The sequence below is a fragment of the Zosterops lateralis genome (genome assembly GCF_965231275.1).
Source record: "Zosterops lateralis genome assembly, chromosome: 3".
NCBI classification, from domain to species: domain Eukaryota; kingdom Metazoa; phylum Chordata; class Aves; order Passeriformes; family Zosteropidae; genus Zosterops; species Zosterops lateralis.
The window spans coordinates 111,860,306-111,878,459 of NC_139764.1; the positions used below are offsets into that span (position 1 = coordinate 111,860,306).

At 39.9% G+C, this 18,154-nt stretch overlaps 1 protein-coding gene across 3 annotated transcripts in view; it reads left to right on the forward strand.

Annotated features, from left to right (window-relative positions):
- KIF13B (kinesin family member 13B) overlaps nt 1-18,154 on the forward strand; it is a 119,182-nt gene that overhangs the window by 47,220 nt on the left and 53,808 nt on the right. For all 3 annotated transcript variants that reach the window (XM_083858067.1, XM_083858069.1, XM_083858068.1), the window contains exons 4-12: nt 910-970; nt 2,607-2,699; nt 3,304-3,484; nt 3,872-3,959; nt 5,261-5,395; nt 7,084-7,196; nt 7,647-7,758; nt 11,768-11,980; nt 16,389-16,499. In XM_083858067.1, coding sequence (XP_083714193.1) covers nt 910-970; nt 2,607-2,699; nt 3,304-3,484; nt 3,872-3,959; nt 5,261-5,395; nt 7,084-7,196; nt 7,647-7,758; nt 11,768-11,980; nt 16,389-16,499 — 1,107 coding nt within the window. The remainder of the gene's footprint in view (nt 1-909; nt 971-2,606; nt 2,700-3,303; nt 3,485-3,871; nt 3,960-5,260; nt 5,396-7,083; nt 7,197-7,646; nt 7,759-11,767; nt 11,981-16,388; nt 16,500-18,154) is intronic.

Here is an 18,154-nt window from a genome sequence, read left to right on the forward strand (position 1 = left end):
AATGTAGTATGAGGGGGGAAAACAATGTCTTTTTGAAGATAAGTAATTTAAATTTCAAGGATTTTGCTATGTTAAGCATTTTCATAAATGTTGGCAGTCAGCAGGACATCCAGAGGGGAAAGAGCAGCTTCCATTTAGCCTTAGAGGGGAAATCCACAGCCAGAGAGCCCCACATTGCACTTCCCTTTTCCTACATCCTGCAGAATAAATTCTGCCCATGTGAATGTAGGTCAGGCATTACCCTAATTAATATTTTTCCTTGCAGATACATACCCAGGGGAGCTGTTTTGGCAAACATCTGTCCCAAAAATATACATTCTGTTATTTCAGGTCATCTTTCAGGACGAAAGGTGCCTGTGGAACTTTCAATGGATTTATGGCAAAATTGAAAATTTTCTATTAAAAATATTATAGTGCTGCTCTTCTCATGATAAAACTGATTTGCTTTCTATTATTCTTTGCAAATATTAGCCTTTGGTGGCTGCTCTGGTTTGTCATGGAATGTAAATAAATACATAACTCCTCTTGTATGGAAAGAGCTTCCTTTACCCTAAGGCTTGTTTTTAATTTATGCAGACAAGAGGCAAGGGGAGATGGGAGGCAGAAAGAGCTAGAGGACATCTGTCAGTTTGCAAAAGAGAAACTCTGGTGAAAAATGAATTGCAGGGATGGCTTTGGAGGGAGAAGTGGAGAGGTCCTTGACATCCACTGGGTTGGCACAGAAAGGAACAAATAGAAACAAGGAACAAATAAAAGCAGAGAGGAAAATGAAGTGCTTGTTTAGGCTACAAAATCCTAGAAAATAAAAAATTCAGTGGGAATGAGTGTTGAGTTCAGAATGTCAGAATGTGAATAACATGTTGGATTTGGCAGCAGCTGCTCTAAGGTGTCCTGGTTGTTTCCCTGCAGGTGTTTGCATATGATCACTGCTTTTGGTCTATGGATGAATCTGTCAAAGAAAAATTTGCAGGTAATAACATTTACTGTGGCTTGGTTATCTCGAAGTGGGAGTGATCTGATTAAAACACAGTCCTTGCTGCAGGGCACAGGCCATATGGCACAAAGTGCTGTCCCCTCCATGACTGGCTGCTGTCAACAGGAAAAGGGAAATCTTCAATCATTCCAGTTTCTTTTCTCTACAGATGACAATAGCAATGGGCACTGCCACCCCTCTGCAGTGCAGAGAGTGGGGAAACCCAGCACAGTGATGCTTTACTCCTATTTACAGCTTTATCTAAAATACTGCTCCAACTCCATCATTTTAAATGCATCAAATTAATTTATTTCTTTTTAGGAGCACTTTTATATGTAATTTTATGTTTTTCAGTGCTGATGGGACTTTAGCATTATAATAAAACCCAATAAAGGAATATTAATAAAAGCCTAATTTCATTTAAGTGTATGTGAATTCAGATGCTTTGGTGGGAATGTGTAATGTGTTCAATTAAAAGCTTTCTATGTATTATTATAATGCATTTTGGCATATAATTATGGTAAGATATGAAATATATTTAGACTTACCACTCCTATAATTTATTCCTTTCCTAGCTGTTATCCTTTAGAATTTGGGATCAGTTGAACTTGTTAACATTTATTTTATAAAAAATCATAAGAATAATCAGACACATACACCTCTTAATTTTAATTTCTTTAACAAAAAACTAATGAATAATAACCTATCAGGGCACCGAGAAAAATGTGACACTTTCAGCCATACAAATTACATAAGGACTATTATATACTTTGTTTCTCAAACTAAGGATAGTTCCTATATAACTGATATTTTGTTATGTTATACACTGCAAGTGTTACCCCAGCTGAGCCTGGCACAGCTCTTGGTGCTTTTGATGGGGAATTTAGCATGGATTTGGCTGTAAAGATAAGAACTTCAGTGAGAGAAAGGAAGAGCTTAAAGGAACATTATTAGAGAGGACTTTTCAGTCCATAAAGTTCTGTCATGCCTTGTTCAGGCTTGAGTTTTTCTGGTTGTAAAATTAATTCTGAAAATAGATTTTGTTCAAGTAGTTACTACCCATATATTTTAAGCCTTCCTTCCTCTGCTTGAAGAATGATCCAAAAATCTCAAATTTCAATTACAAAAGAAGTGATACACCTTACTTTTTGCCAGTCCAAAATATCCATGTCTTCCACATACTTGTGATTCCTTCTCTGCAAAAACCTCCTCGTGGTGTTATCCAAAATCTTACACAGTAAAATTTTCCGGTGCTCTGCTGATTCCCTTGGATTAAAATCAACTGACTCTCATTAAAATGTACACCTTGAGCATGTTTTAAGGAGGTGTCACTCCCCAGCAGATCAAATTCTGCTGTTGGTTGTAGATTCTCTGCTGATAAAACTTCTGAGTATGAACCTTGATAGGATGTTGCTTTAAGCACATCCAGGTGTATCCATCATAATCCCAGCCCCTGATTTTTTATAGCAGCATAAAGCTGGAGCTCCTTTCCAGGGAGAAAACACTCAATGTGATTTAGGCAGCAACAGCAGGAAAACCCTCACAGTTTTTACCTAATTGTCAAAAAATCCAAATCGAGGGACAAAAAGCTCTTGCTCTGTTACAATGTTGGCTTGTGTGTTCTATTTTCTAGGTCAAGATGTTGTTTTCAAGTGCCTTGGAGAGAATATTCTTCAGAATGCCTTTGAAGGCTACAACGCTTGTATCTTTGCCTATGGGCAAACGGGTGAGTCCTGGAGTGAGGGTGAAATGTTCCCTCCAGAGTTGGTGTGTCCTGGCTTGGAGGTTCTGTCCACACCTCTCGTGACATTGTGTGAGGAGAAATGCCCTCCTAACAGAGATAAGGAATGTTTTCCTCTTTTGTAACATCAGATATGAGGTGAGCAGCATGAGAAGTAAGGTTTTGTTGCTGCTGGCTGCCCTTATTTCTCACACTTCATGTTATGATCTCTGGCGTGACCGTGGTCGTCCTTGAGCTCAGATTTTCTGCCTCTGTGGTTAAAATAATCTTGAATTGTCATTTTAATGTAATATTTAAAGAGTAATATGGAGAGTTTTCTGATTGTGGGTGTTAGTGACTTGTCATCTACAGTAAGGTTGTATCTACCTGGAAGTTCTCCAGCACTCTGAACCAAATTTCTCCTTTTTCTTTTTCATTAAAATAGTCGTTATCTCAGTGGTGTTTGGGTTACTTTAAGCCAGAAAACTGAAGAAATACCTTTCACTGAAATGCAAAAAAACCTTTTTTTAACCTCCTTTACTTCCTGTCAATATTCTGCGCAGCAGGAACCTTTGTAGCATGTTCTCTAATCACAGCTTCCCTCACACAGGGTCTGGAAAATCCTACACCATGATGGGTACTGCCGATCAGCCTGGATTAATCCCTAGACTTTGCAGTGGACTCTTTGAAAGAGCACAGAAAGAAGAAAATGAAGAGCAGAGTTTCAAAGTGGAAGTATCCTACATGGAGATTTACAATGAGAAAGTCAGAGATCTCCTTGACCCCAAAGGGTATGGAATTTGTGTGTGAATGGCACTGTAGTGTTTGTCTTACACTCTTCCTTTCCATAACCAGTTTGCCTTAATGGATCCCATCTAAAACATTTGCCTAGGATGGCTTTTGCTGCTTCCTGATTTCAGCATCTCCTCATTATAAATCAAAATAAAGCAGCAAGACTAAAAGCTTGGAGTAAATTTACCTTTTGTGAAGTGACAGCACTGTCTGTGTCAGCTTTTTTATGTGTTACAAAGCTTTTTTTTTGTTTGCATTCTGGGCCCTTGCTCTGTGCTTCAGTGGGTATTTGTGAGACCATCCTGTCAGTGAGAAATGGACTTTGTGTAAATGTTGTCTTAAGTCAGTCATGTGCTTATAAATCCCTTTTTTTTCCCCCCAACCAGAAGCCGTCAGTCATTAAAGGTTAGAGAACACAGTGTTTATGGCCCTTACGTAGATGGCCTATCCAAACTAGCTGTTGCTAGCTACAAGGTAAGGATCAACTTTATGAAAGGCTTATCTTGACATCCTAAACACACCGGGTGCTGTCCCTTAAGCTGGACAGAATTATAAAAAATGCTCCTTATCAGTAATCTCAGGGCTAGAGAGCTGCAGATTGTTGTGTTGTGATCCCCGGGGAGAACAGGGCTGAGAGCAGGAACTCCCTTCGTCTCGTGCTGCTCAATAATTCTGGAAGTAATTCAGCTGTTGAATGGAACAGATTTCCTCTCAGCCTTGAGATGAGTGCACACTGTCATGAGAAAGTGTTCTGTGATTAATTGCAGGCCCAGGATTAAGCAGAGACAGGCTCTCAGTTCCCCACTGTGTCCCTTTTTGCCTGTAATTTCCCTTCCCGGTAGCACGCGCTGGAATTATGGCCTAATGATTGTTTACCAAGCAAATACTTGAGAGCATCACATGAAACTGGCTTGCAGGACAGTAAATGCTTACGTGTGCATTCACAAAATGCCCTGGTTCTCAAGGAGCATTAACTTACTGTGGGGGAAATGGATAAATACGGGATGGAATCCATCAGTTTAACCAAAACATGCAAACAGTGCAGTCCCGCTATTGCAGTTTCTCCAGGTGTTCATCCACCTCTCCTTGGTGGTTTCTGCTAAGACAGGACACATTTCATGCTTTGCCTTTCCATGTTGCCCAGCAGCTTTGTGTAATCCAGAATTTGGAGTCAGTGGTGTGTGGTGGTCCTTTGTTTGACTTTGTTTATTTGAGTTGTTCCAGCATCACCCAGCTAGAGATGAAGAAACAGAAGTTTGGCCTCGAAGTTTTAATTATTTTACACAATTGCTGTGAAACCCCAAAGCAGGGGAGCTGCACCTTTCTCAATCATCACAACAGATCAAAGCACTTCATAAGCTCTTAAAATTTGGAGGGATATAATGACCTGTTTATAAATCACTGAGCCTTCTGTCAGTATTCCAAATTCTCAGACCACGACAACTTGAGGCTAAAATGTGACAGGGTTCAAACACAAATTGCTGTTTCCTCACTTCTTTCTCTGCTTTTGAGTGTTGCTGTGTGCAGCCAGGTGCATTATTTTTGTTGATAATTTAATATCTAGGTTGAGGAATGGGTGAAGTCATGCCACTGTGGAGTTTCAAGGTTTTAAAGCAGGGGGGATCACTTTTATTTTTTCCTCACATTTTTGCTGACTAAACAAATGGGAGGCTTAGTGGGAAAACGCTGTATTTGACCAAGACAAGATGATTTTTGGAGATAATTAAAAAGGATGTTAATGCAGATATGCTCATGGCTGTGAAAATTGTATTTAGGACATCGAGTCCTTGATGTCTGAGGGCAACAAATCTCGGACAGTGGCTGCCACCAACATGAACGAGGAGAGCAGTCGGTCCCACGCAGTCTTCAAGATCATCCTCACCCACACCCTCTATGATGTGCAGTCAGGGGTAAGAAAATCCACTTGCAAGGTCCAAATGTCAGGCTGGGATGTGTCTCTTGCTTTAATTTATTTCACAGGAAAGGAAATACTTCTTTGGAAGCAGCAGGCTAAATTACAATAGATGAAAAATAGAAATACAGCTGAGTGTACCTCTGGTGATCCCTTTCCCGTGGTTATTTAATGCAAATTTGTATAAATTATCAGCTTTCTAAAGTGAAAAAAAATACTAATTTTAAATATTTTGCATTGTATGCAATTAATGCGTTTATGTGTATATATTAAATATTGAAAAAGCATTTAAAGCTGCAAATATTTTAATCTGTGTTTCCTTATACATGAATATGCCTTGGAGTGGTGCATGAAATACATTATGTCAGTATTATTTAGTCACATTTATCACAGAAAACTGGAATTAAAATAAGTATCTTCAAACTTCATTGATAAACTCTGTGCTTGGACTATTCTTAGTTATTTTCAAAGCCTTTGAAATTTGCCTCAGTGGCCAAAATATTGAATATATTGGAAACCATAACACGAATTTGGCCTTTTTTTCTTCCTAATTTCTCATTTTCCACCCATCTTCTTATCCGCACGATTTTCCTCATTCTTTATTTGGATTTTTTTTTCCTTTGTATTTCAAATCAGCACCATTCTGTGCTTGATTTTTTCTTATTTTCCCATAATTTGTCATTCCAGTTTTACTGTGGATCTTCTGCATGCTTTTCATACCTGTTATGGGTTTTTTTTGTGGTCCTGCTCAGCCTGGATGCAGAGTGGTTGTGACTGTCCCACTTTCTCTACACCTTCCTGTGTGAACTCCTGCAACAGATTTCCCTTTTCTCCCATCTGCTGGTCCTTTCAGTCCTGGAAATGGCACAATCTATGATCACATCATGTTTTGATAGGTTTAGGGTGACTTTTTTGAAAGTTTATTGATTCTAATTATCCCATTGATTTATGGGAACGCAGCACTTGGCATTGGGATCCTGAAGGTGCAGATGCTGCAGAAGAGCATGATGTGAGCAAGCTGTTCTCAAAGACAGTGGGCTCTTCAATTTCAAATTGATTTGGGGAATTTGTGGAGTCTTTCAGAATGTCATTTTGGGTCAGAATGTCATTTTGGGTCAAATGAGGTGGGAGGATTTGTAACAAAATCCGGGTTACAGGTTTGAATACTCGCGTGGCTGGGATCGTGTTCCAGGAGGCTGATAAGGATAAAGGAGACTTTGCAAATGTGATAATTTATGTAAATTATAACATGCTTCTCGTTCAGGTTTATTCCTGGTCACTGAAAAACAAAAGAAACCCTGGTATAAAATCTGAGGATTTTAGGAGACTGCTTTCAAGATAGGATTGTGAGCCTCAGTCTTTGCTTGTGACTCCTTTGATGCAACTCTGAATTTTTCATGGTTCGGCACTTCATTAGAGTGCCCTGTGTAAATCTCCTCTGGAGATTTCTGAGATATTTGTAGGTATCAGAGTACCTGACTTCACATCATCCATGGCTTCACTGTTGTTTCTGAAGCAGCAGGTTGTGACTTAGCCCAGGACACTGTTCAAATCCAGAGATTCTCAGAGGGCTTGGAACAGGAGTTCACACCAGAAATGAAGTTTGAGTCCTGTTATAAAATACACCAAAGAATGTAACTTGATTGAAGTGACCTAACAGGGGCTCTTCTCTGGTTCCTTCCCCAGACATCAGGTGAGAAGGTGGGCAAGCTCAGCCTGGTGGACTTGGCAGGTAGTGAAAGGGCAACTAAAACTGGTGCTGCAGGAGACAGACTGAAAGAAGGAAGCAACATTAACAAGTAAGACTTTGGGATTATTTATTTTCCTTTTTTCATCACCATTTCCAGCTAAGTACAGCCTACTTGTAAAACAGGAGGAAACTCCTGTAGTCAATTTTGTTCTTTCCTTCTCTCAACAAAGCTCCTTTAATCACTTTTTCCTTTCCTTCTCTCTATTTCTCCTTCTGACATGCAATATTCGTAGATCTGGGAATAAGATCTCCATCTTTTTAAAAACCATTTGTGTTCTGCAGCTGCCATGAGTTTTCATTGTGAAGACCTGATTATTAAGACTGAAAACGTACTGAAAAAAAAAAGGAGTGGAGCTTTTGTGAAGAAAGAATGATCAAAATTAAACTGGATTTTTTTTTTTCCTCAGAGCATGTTTTTGGAGAGAAAGTCACTGTCTAAATATGCATTTGACTTATGAATATTTACCCTTGTTAATAACTGCTTGTGTTCTCTGGGCAGATCCCTCACAACTCTGGGGCTGGTTATTTCTGCCCTGGCAGATCAGGCTGCTGGCAAGAACAAGAACAAATTTGTTCCATATCGTGATTCTGTGCTCACTTGGTTACTTAAAGTAAGTAATGGTTTTATTTTTTTTTTTTAAGTGAAATAAAAGAGAGGAAAGGGGAGAAGAGTCTCATTGGATGAAATCAAAATTCTGGGCTTTTTGCCTCATTTTCTGGGTTTGATGTTAACCATAATTGTCTTTGAGAAATTAGCTGGATGTAAGCCATTAGTATCTCTGCAGACTAAATGTGTTCCCTGTGTACTGCTGACCTGCAATGGCCTAAGGATTAAGGAACTTTAAAATTAAAAGCAGTGCGTATTTTATGGGTCAGTGTAAGTACAGCTTCACACACAACCTTGGGGCTAATTTAATTTGGGTTATTTCTGCATGCAGCTGATTTTACATACTGGTATGCTTAGCTCTGAAGATGTTGATTAAGACTATTACCTTTTCCTAATTGTCTCATTTAATTGTTAAGATATTCTACTTCTGTCAGCAGAGTATAATTGCTGAGCATTATCCCAGTTACAGTCTGAGGAGCAGGTCAGGAGAGTTCAGAGATGGTGTTCATGTGAAATGAGCAATTAAATAATTTTCTGAACTGCACGGGATTTTTATTTGGCCTTATTTTTTTTTTTTGGGAAAAAGGAGTGTATCATGATGGAACTTGGATGAAGATCTGTACCATCTAAATGAAGAAACCCAATTTGTTAAATATGAGATTTATGAATGTCAAATTTCTTTCCCCTTGTACTCTGTTTAGTTGTTATCCAGGAGCAACTGAGATACTTACTGGTAGAAAGAAATAATCTGTGAAGAAACTGATCTGTGGCATCCCCAGCCTTTCTTTGTCCTCTTACTTTTTTTGTAGATGCTCTGGCTATATTTTGTTGTCTTGGCTTCCCCACCCTTTCTTAGGAATTTTTTTAAGTGTTGTTTAAATTTCACATCCCTGGGATTTAACTGCATATGTGGAAAGAAAAAGACAAAGTGATGTGCAGGTTGTACAGAAGTGTGGAGATTAAAAAAAAAAAACCAAGATGTTTTTCCTTTCAGAGATTTAAAAACAGAGTTGAATTCAATGCTTAAGTAAAACAAAATCCCTGCTCCTGTAACCTCTTGACACGCAAACGTTCCTTTTTATCAGTGCTGTCTTTTAATGAACCTTTTTGCATGACCTGTGAAATTATTTATCCCTAACAGATAAGGATATCAAATAGCCGCATATAAATCCAAGTGGCACAACACAAACAGTGTCTGAGTAAATCAAGTCCTCAAAGCAAAGTGTTCTTGCACTGAGGCTTTTTCAGTGTTTAAATACATTTTTGCCTCTCTATATCTACACTGAGTTTTTACTCTCATTCATAAGAAACAAGTGATTTTTCTTTTTTGGCTCCCTGCAAAGATGTCAACAAAGCCCCTGCGCGGCTTCACTTCTCCCCGGTGCTCTCAGGGTTCCTGGTGTGGAAACCTCCCTCATGAATTTCCAGCCTTGTTGGAATTAGTTCTGCTGCCCCATTTCTAAACAAACCCAGGGAGCAGACTGCAATTCCTGTTCAGCACCTGTCTGGGGCATTGTGGCTGGTGCAGGAATGGGAGCCCACTTTTGTTCTGCCTCCTTTCAGGCAAACCCTTCTTTGTGTCCAACATCAGCCACGTTCATGCCAACAAAAGGGTTGGGGGCTTTTGGTTTTTTTTTTTAACAAACAAGCTCTCATTGAAGCTTTGTTTTGAAAGGAGGAAAATTTAAACTTTTTTTTGTTGTTGTTTTTAATTAGAGATCAAAGGAGAGATTTCTTAGTTTAAAGAGGGTCTGTTTGGAGAAGCCATGAGATGGTGGGCTGTCCTTTCTGCCTGGCTTTCAACTCTTAATTATGATGCCAAAGCAGACTAAATGTGTTCTAACTGCAGGAATATCTCCACAAATCTGTGTCTCTCCACAAATCTGAGAAATGAGTTCAGGAGATCTCAAGATCTGCCAATTTTGCTTAATTTTATTGAGGATTTTAGACAAAAGTGCCAGGTGAAAAATATCATTGCTTGAGCAGTGGCATCAGGTTTTGTGCAGGGAGCAAAACAGCTTTGTCTGTTCTGTAACTTCTTGTTTTAATCAAATTGGTACAAACATCTTGTTTTCCCAGGTTAATCAGAAGCCTGATGGCTGCTATTAAAACTATCATTTCTGAGCTCTACATTATGAGTTGTTTTCACAGTAATCTTGCTGCATGAGGAGAAAAAGCTGGTTAATTCTTAGAAATAACTTATCTATTTCCATTCTGTCTCTCTGACACATGCAAGCCCAGCCTTGCCAGGCTCATTTACAGACTCTCTTCACTAATGAGAGGCTGATAGGTTATTTTTTCACCTTTCTTGCTTATCATTAAAGAAAGCAGTGAAATCAGCACATGGGCTTTATCCATAAAACTTTATCAGTCTGGCATTGGGCTTGAATTGCTACAAGAGGGACTTTGCCCAGTTTATAATGGGTATATTGTGGGTTCTGGTGTATCAGTGTTACAGTGTTCTCAGCTGCCTCTACAGCAGAGCTGCAATTCAAATAATGAATTCATCCTGTTCTGGTGCTAATTAGTGCAGTGAAGGGCATTCCCAAAGTGCAAAGTGTTAAGGTTGGATTTGGAAGGGGAGTACCTGGCCAGCTCCCTGCCAAACTTCAGCTTTTTATGTGGAACAGGGATTGCAGTTGCAGGGTGTCATTCCTATTTTTTGGCTGGGAAATCCCATGGAATGATTCATTAGGGCCGCTGTTAGTCTTAAAGTTTTCAGTTAAAAAATATTTTTGTGGTACAGAGGGGACCCTCCCAAGCCATGAATTAATTTGGAATAAATATAGGCAAATCCTTGGATGAGAAAAGTCACGATGAGATCCGTCAGAAGGCTGTTTTTTGCCCCTGATTTCTGTATAAACACATTTACCTGCATGTGCTGACTGTGTTGAACACTATAAATATATAGAGATTTACATTTCATATGAGTTCCATGCCCTTTTGCATGAGCAGAGACAGCCAAGTGCTGCCAACAGCCTGACTGCTGTCAAACTGGTTTAGGCATCACGCAGCCAAAAAGAGATTCTTGGGGAAATACTTAAAGGGGCATTTTAATGATGGCTGAGGAAAGCTCCACGTGTGCTTTGGAATTGAAATGGTTTGACAAGCAGCTAATGCAGTCAGATTGTTCTAATGGCAATGCCTGACCTACATTTCATGGGTTATTGAAGATGAAAATTAAGAGTGTGGTTTGTCTCAGAAAGGGATATTGGGTAACAAACAGACAAACAAACAAAACCCACCCCGAAATTCCAAACAAACCAAAGAAACCAAACTGCCAAACAGAAAAATAAATCTGCTGCACAGTTTAAACCAGACAATTTTATCTTTACATATCTGTATTTGGCCTAATCTTATAGTCAATAAAAAGATTGAATACTTCCTTACTTCTTTCCTTCCTTCTTTCCTTCTTTCTTCCCTTTCTTCTTTGCTTCCTTCTTCCCTACCTTCTTTCCTTCCTTCTTTCCTTCCTTATTTCATGCTCTTCTTCTCTCTCAACCAAATTCCAGGAGGGTAATTTTTACGTAGCTCAGTTTAGATTTCTGAGTTGTGCCAGTGGGAGGAGGGGAAGGGCCCCATTCTGAATGTTTATAGGAATTAAATCAGCTGTATTGTTTATGAAGAGAAATTTCAGTAATTTATTTCTTGAAGACATCTGTCTTCTAGTGTATAAATTTAGATGATCTGAATCAATCATGGTTTTCCTGAGCTCCCTCAGTAGCGTCCGAGAAGTGTTGACATTTCTGGTTTGTAAACCTAGCAGGAAACACAGAAAGAAACCTTTGAAGCCTTTACCAGGCCCTGTAAAGCCCAAAACAGAGCTTTTTTTTCATTCCTGTTGAAACTAAAAGAGTCAAGAAAGTCCAAAGCCAAGAACGCCATTTCCTAACCGAGCTTTCAAAAGCGAACGTTGCAAAATCGCGACTTCTGTCTTAACTTACACACTTTAAACTCTTAAGCCAGCAAACCAAAATAAAAAGTTGATTCTTAACACCCCCTGAAACTTCCAGGACAGCCTCGGGGGCAACAGCAAGACGGCCATGGTGGCCACGGTGAGCCCGGCGGCCGACAACTACGATGAGACACTGTCGACGCTGCGCTACGCAGACAGGGCCAAGAACATCGTCAACCACGCCGTGGTCAACGAGGACCCCAACGCCCGAATCATCCGCGAGCTCCGCGAGGAGGTGGAGAAGCTCAGGGAGCAGCTCACCAAGGCTGAGGTATAAACTGGGTGGGTGTGGGTTGAACTTCATGCTCTGGAGGGTCTCAGCCTTGCAGGAAAGTGGGTAATAGTAGTAATAATTGGTGTGTATAGGAATTATAGTAGTATAAGTAGTATATATAGGGTATATATAGTATATGTTATACTATATAGTATATATACTATAGTGTGTATATATATGTATATACACTATATATAAGTATAGTGTATATATAATACTATATATATAAGTATATATATACACTATAAGTATATATATAGTATATGTAGTATATATATAAGTAGTATATGTACTATATATAATTGTGTATATATATATACATAAGTATATATGTAATATATATAGTGTATATAAATAAGTAGTATATATACTATATATAATAGTGTATACATGTATATACATATACTATGTATAATAGTGTATATAGTATATATTATACTAAAATAACTAGTAATAATTAGCCAGACTGCTCCTCCAAGATGTTCTGTAAATCAAAAGGTTTAATTAAAAAAATAACAAAGTAACAAAATGTTGCAGAAAGCAAATAATAAAGAGCAGACAGGTGTCTGAGAAACCTCAGACACTTTGCTAAGACATCTCGAAAAGCTTTTTCTTTCTCTTGTGTTTTTTCTTAAGTACTAAATGTTCTAGGAGGGATAACCTGGCTAAGAGCCAATAGAGAGGGATACCGGATTTGAAGGACAGTGATAAGATCCAATAGATGCTTCTGTCTTGACCCTAAGCCAGTCCTTGTCAGAAAGGTGTGGAAGAATCTAGGTAATCTTCCTAATATGTCAGAGGTAAACTGAACCTCTTTCCCTATTTGGAAGCAGCTGCTGGGGGTGTAGAGATTGTATTACTACAGGTGGGAGCCTTCCAAAGCACCCCCCCCTGGGGTCAGCTGGCTCTCCAGAAGGAATTCCATGAGGGAACCTTGTAGACCATCCAGGGGATGATGCCTCCATCTCCCTTGATGTAATTTTTTTTTACATTTTTCTGTGTGTCCATCTTGAATATACTCATCGGGATGCTGAACACCTTGCTGAGTGTTCTTGGTTTTACTCTATGATACAGAAGACATGGAGACATGGATAATTAAGACTGGGTAATTTCTAGGCAGAGCTCTACTGATGTATTTTAAGAATTCAGCGTGGCCACATCCTATGAGATGTGATTTCATGTAAATAAAGTTTCCTTGCCTGTTTCCAGCTGTTCAGTCTCTTACAGGCACTCGGTAATATCTCTCTACAACTCCCTGAGGGGAAGTTGTAGCCAGGTGGGGATCAGTCTCTTCTCCCAGACAACCAGTGACAGGATGGGAGGACACAACCTTTAAGCTGTATCAGGGGAAATTTAGGCTGGACATTAGGAAAAATTCTTCACAGAAAGAGTCATTGAGCATTGGAATGGGCTGCCCAGGGAGGTGGTGGAGTCACCATCCCTGGAGGTGTTTAAAAAAAGATTGTGGCACTCAGTGCCATGGATTAGTTGATAAGGTGGTGTTCAGTCACAGGTTGGATGATCTCCAAGGTCTTTTCCAACCTATTCTGTGATTGCTTCCTCAGTGAAGTTTCAAGAGAAACATGGTCTAAGTGTTTAGATGAAGGCCAAGAATTAATGTAATGCTGAGTTCTGTTCCCAAAGGGGCAAAGCAATGATGATGTAATCCCTGTGGTTTGCAGTTCAGAAAAATTATGATTGCAGCATTTGCATCACGAGGTATGCAGGGAATGCTGCTGGCTGTGATACTGCAAATGACTTGTGGAGTTTGGACTCTTCTCATTTGAGCTGCCTAATGTGCTAAGCATCCACTGTGTATGAGTTTCTTTAAGGTACCTCAAGTTAAATATCATAATATTAAATATCAAAAAACTCCTCTAAAATATCAAGCACAGACTTAACAGTACTCTGAGAGTTGCAAGTAATCCCCCTTTGTTTGGTTTTTTTTAGCATTACTCCCAAAATAATGGCAGCTGTCCAAAGTAATGAAGTAGTGTTTCCTAAGGATGAAATAATAAATATTTCCTTTCCCAAGTATTAAAATCCCACCCTAATTGTCATCCCAGTGGCGTTGACAAAGAGCAGGGAAAACCAGAGCAATTTGCTGTTAAGAGGCTGCACAGTAAAGGTCAAACCCCACATTCACAGCCTTGTGCTCCTTTCACTTCATTACATTTGTTGCCCATCTAATTGTTCTTACAGAAATGTGCATAAATAACTTCCTGAAGTGAACAAAAACACTGACTCACTATGACAGGTTACATTTTCAAAGCTCATTTCCAGCTATAGAAGTTGCCAAATTGTGGGTTTAGGGTTTTTTTACCTTCTTGGTATCAGTGTCCTTTTCTCTCCCAGACAGCCAGAACAGAACTTGACAATTGACTTTCACCTCACAGGATATGGAATTATCCTCTTTTCCTCTTTTCTTTTATAATCCATGCATTTTGATCTTTTTGTTGTTGTTGTTGTTGGAATTAACATCAAGTTTTAATTTGTCTGTGCCAAGGCCACCAGGGGAATTATCCTTCCTGAGAGTTCACCTACTTCCAGCAGAGAAGCAGCCTGTGGGTCTGGGATCAGGCTGGACCAATTTGGGATTTATTTGGGTTTTGTAGGGAGTAAGAAGAGTTACCCAGTTCATTGTGCAGCTGAAATGTGTGAAAATGTTCTCTAATTGTCCAAAAAAAAAAAAAAAAAAGGGAAAATTAAGCCTTGAGAGTATCTGGGCTTCATCATTCTGCCCTAGTAGTGTCCACCCTTTTGCACTGATCGTGTTTTTTCTGGCATTATGAAATTTTATTTGGGAAAATGCCTTTGCTTCACTTCCCCTTCCTGTGTGGAATTCATAGAATCATGGAGTGGTTTTAGGTTGGAAGGGACCTTAAATCCCATCTAGTCCCACCCCCTCTCATGGGCAGGGACACCTTCCACTATCCCAGGTTGCTCCAAGCCCCATCCAGCCTGGCCTTGGACACTTCCAGGGATCCAAGGGCAGCCACAGCTTCTCTGGGAAACCTGTGCCAGGGCCTCACCATCCTCACAGCCAGGAATTCCTTCCCAAAATCCCATCCAATCCTGCCCTGGCAGTAGGAAGCCATTCCCCCTTATCTCTCCAGACCCTTGTCTCAAGTCCTTTTTTTCTTTTTACCCCATATTTAGGTATTTAAAACTAAAAAAGCCCACAAAAGGCCATATCAGCTGACAGTTCCTAGACTCTTGTGTCTTGAGGCAGAGGAAACTCCTGTCTTAAAACAGGATTTTCCAATTCTGGCACTTGCCCCTTTTCTTGAAGGAAGTGCAGTGTAATGAGGCCAATCTTTGATCTGGATTCCTGTGAGGAGTTTGGGGTTTGTGGTAAGGGAATGTCTGATGCTGGAGGATGATGCTTCCATTGTTTAATTGGCATTGCATAAATGCCAACCAGCCAAACCCATGTTCCTTGTTAGCAGTAATGAAATAATGACATAAGGAAGTCCACAGACTTTTTGATCATGGTTAGTAGATGAGGAAATGCCAGTATGGAAATGGAAGTTTAAAAATCATAGAATAGTTTGAGTTGGAAGGGACCTTTTAGAGCTTTTGTCCTGCCATGGGACACCTTCCACTATCCCAGGGGGCTCCAAGCCCCATCCAGCCTGGCCTTGGATGCTTCCAGGGATTGGGGGATGCTGATACCCTTTCAGTTTTTGGGGTGTTTGATGGTTGGCCATGGGAATATCTTATTATTCTTAAGCTAGTTCCTTGTTTGCTACATTGGCCTTGGAATATTTCACTAAACAAAATTAAAGCTGTGGCAAATTAGCAAGAAAATGGAATTTCAGTGTCCAGAAGCACATTGTAAAGATTCCTTTGATATTCACTCCGTAAACTGCATGTAGACATGCAGAGGTGCATAACCAGAAGAGCTGCATTTTTCCTATAGAAAAAAAATATTGAACACATCAGGCCATTTACAAATGAGCAGTAAAAATATTTTGGTGGCACGGCATTTTCCTGAGATCTGAGGTGTCATTTTGAGGGTTTGACAGCTGAGGGGACATAGCCAGAGCAGCAGAATCTTGAAAAACAAGGCTGCTTTTGATATATGAGTCACTTGGGATGTAGAAATAAGATTAGTTTGTGTGTGAGTATCTTTGTGCAAATCTGCCAGTATCATGTAATTGGTTTCTGTTGAAGTACACAAACTCCACGTTAACATCTGTACATGGAACTAATTAAAAGAGCTTTTTGGTGGGTTCTGCCTTTACGTGCAATGTATGTTTAAAGACTCCTTCACTTACTGCTAAGTGTGCCTTGGAAAATGAGTCATGTTGCCTTTATTCCCCCATCTGTGTGGCTGCAGAGGGGGAAAAAAAACACAAAGCACAACAAGCTTTTCTTGTTTCATTTGCTTTTATTCCTGCAGGCTATGAAATCACCAGAATTAAAAGAACGATTGGAGGAATCAGAGAAGTTGATTCAGGAGATGACCGTGACCTGGGAGGAAAAATTACGAAAAACTGAGGAGATAGCTCAGGTTTGCTGCTTTCTTTCCTCCTTCCCTGCCCCCATTTTTTATGAAAAATAGGTTTGTTTTCTTTGTCTGTCAGTTCATAGAGGTTGTCTGAGTCTCTCCCCACATTTATGGGTAAGTAGGTCAAGCTTGCTGCCCTTTTGAAAAGCTTCACTTAATTCCTGTGATAGATGGGTGCCTCCCAGATTACCACTCCAGTGACAATAATAAATTGTCACTGTATGCAAATGGTGAAGTTATTTAAAAAAAAAATAATAATCCACGGATCAGAGGATTACAGGGGGTTTTTTTACATTTTTCAGGCAGTAAAGTTGTTTGTGATGAGGGAGCATTGAGAGCATTCAGTGCAAGGTTATGGACTGAGTGCCTCAATGCACCAGGCAAAGGGCATTCAGAATGATAAAAAATAGAGTTATTGAGGATCTCTCTGTGTGTTTTAATAGCTCCTAAACTGATATTTAGGGCCTCAGAGCATAACTGGAGATGATTATGTTGGAAAAATGATGCAGGTCACCACGGTTATTGCACGACACTCCTGGTTCTTCCCACACAAGTGCTGATGTATATATTTGCAGAGGGGAGCTTTGGAGGGGGAGGACTCTTGGGAGGTGATGAATAGTGTGCAATAAATAAGGGGAGAACGGAGCCTCTGGTACAAAGCCTTCTTGTAGATGCCACACTCAGAATAGACTCTGTTGACTTTGGTTTTAAAGACCCATTGTAAGAAGTGCTGCCTGTGACTACGAGGGCTTCCTGCCTTTCAGTGCAATTCCTCCCTGTGTATAAGGGTGGAAAAAAAGGATAAAATAAAAAATAATAATAGTAAAAAAATCCTGCTCTTATCCTACACAATAGCTTTGAGGCATTTAATGTGTGAAGAGGTTAAAAAAGTGAAGTAATGCTCTCCAGATTAAATGTGCCTTGATGTTTGCATATTGCTGCTTTAGCTCTCTACCTTTCTGTGTCTAAATTCCCAGCCTGATGGGATGTTTCAGAGCTGGCAGTTTCATGAGCCTTGAAAAAGGGATTTTTTTTTTTTTCAGAGCAGGACTAAGGCAAAGTGTTTGTGCAGCACAGGCTCTCTCAGGACTGTCTGGAAGTCAGTGGAAGCCACTCTGTCACTCCCCTCCTCAGCTGGACAGGGGAGAGGAGATGGAACAGAAGGTTCCTGGCTTGAGATAAGGATGGGAGGAGATCAATCATCAATTACTGTCAGAGGCAAAACTGATTTGATTGGGGAAAATGAGTTTATTTCATTACCAATCAGATCACAGTAGGGTAGTGAGAAATAAAAACTAAATCTTAAAACAACTTTTCCCCTCTTTTCTTTTTTTCCAAGGCTCAACTTCACTCCTGATTTTCTACTTCCCACCCCCAAGTGGGACGGGGTATAGGGAGAGGGGGCTGTGCTCTGTTCTCCACATGTTGTCTTTGCTGATTTTTCGTCTGTCTGTCAAATTGTGGCAGGGTAGACAAGTGGGATGGAGGGATATTTGTAAATCTTTGAGGAAAGGATGATGCCTAATAGAGAGCAAGGACCATCAGTGAGGCATCAGTAAGAGTTCAAAGCCTTAAACACCAGCCACACAAACAATTTTTCACATTTGCAGTGAGCATTTGACATGCTTTTAGTGGGTTTTTTTTCAGTGTTTAACTTA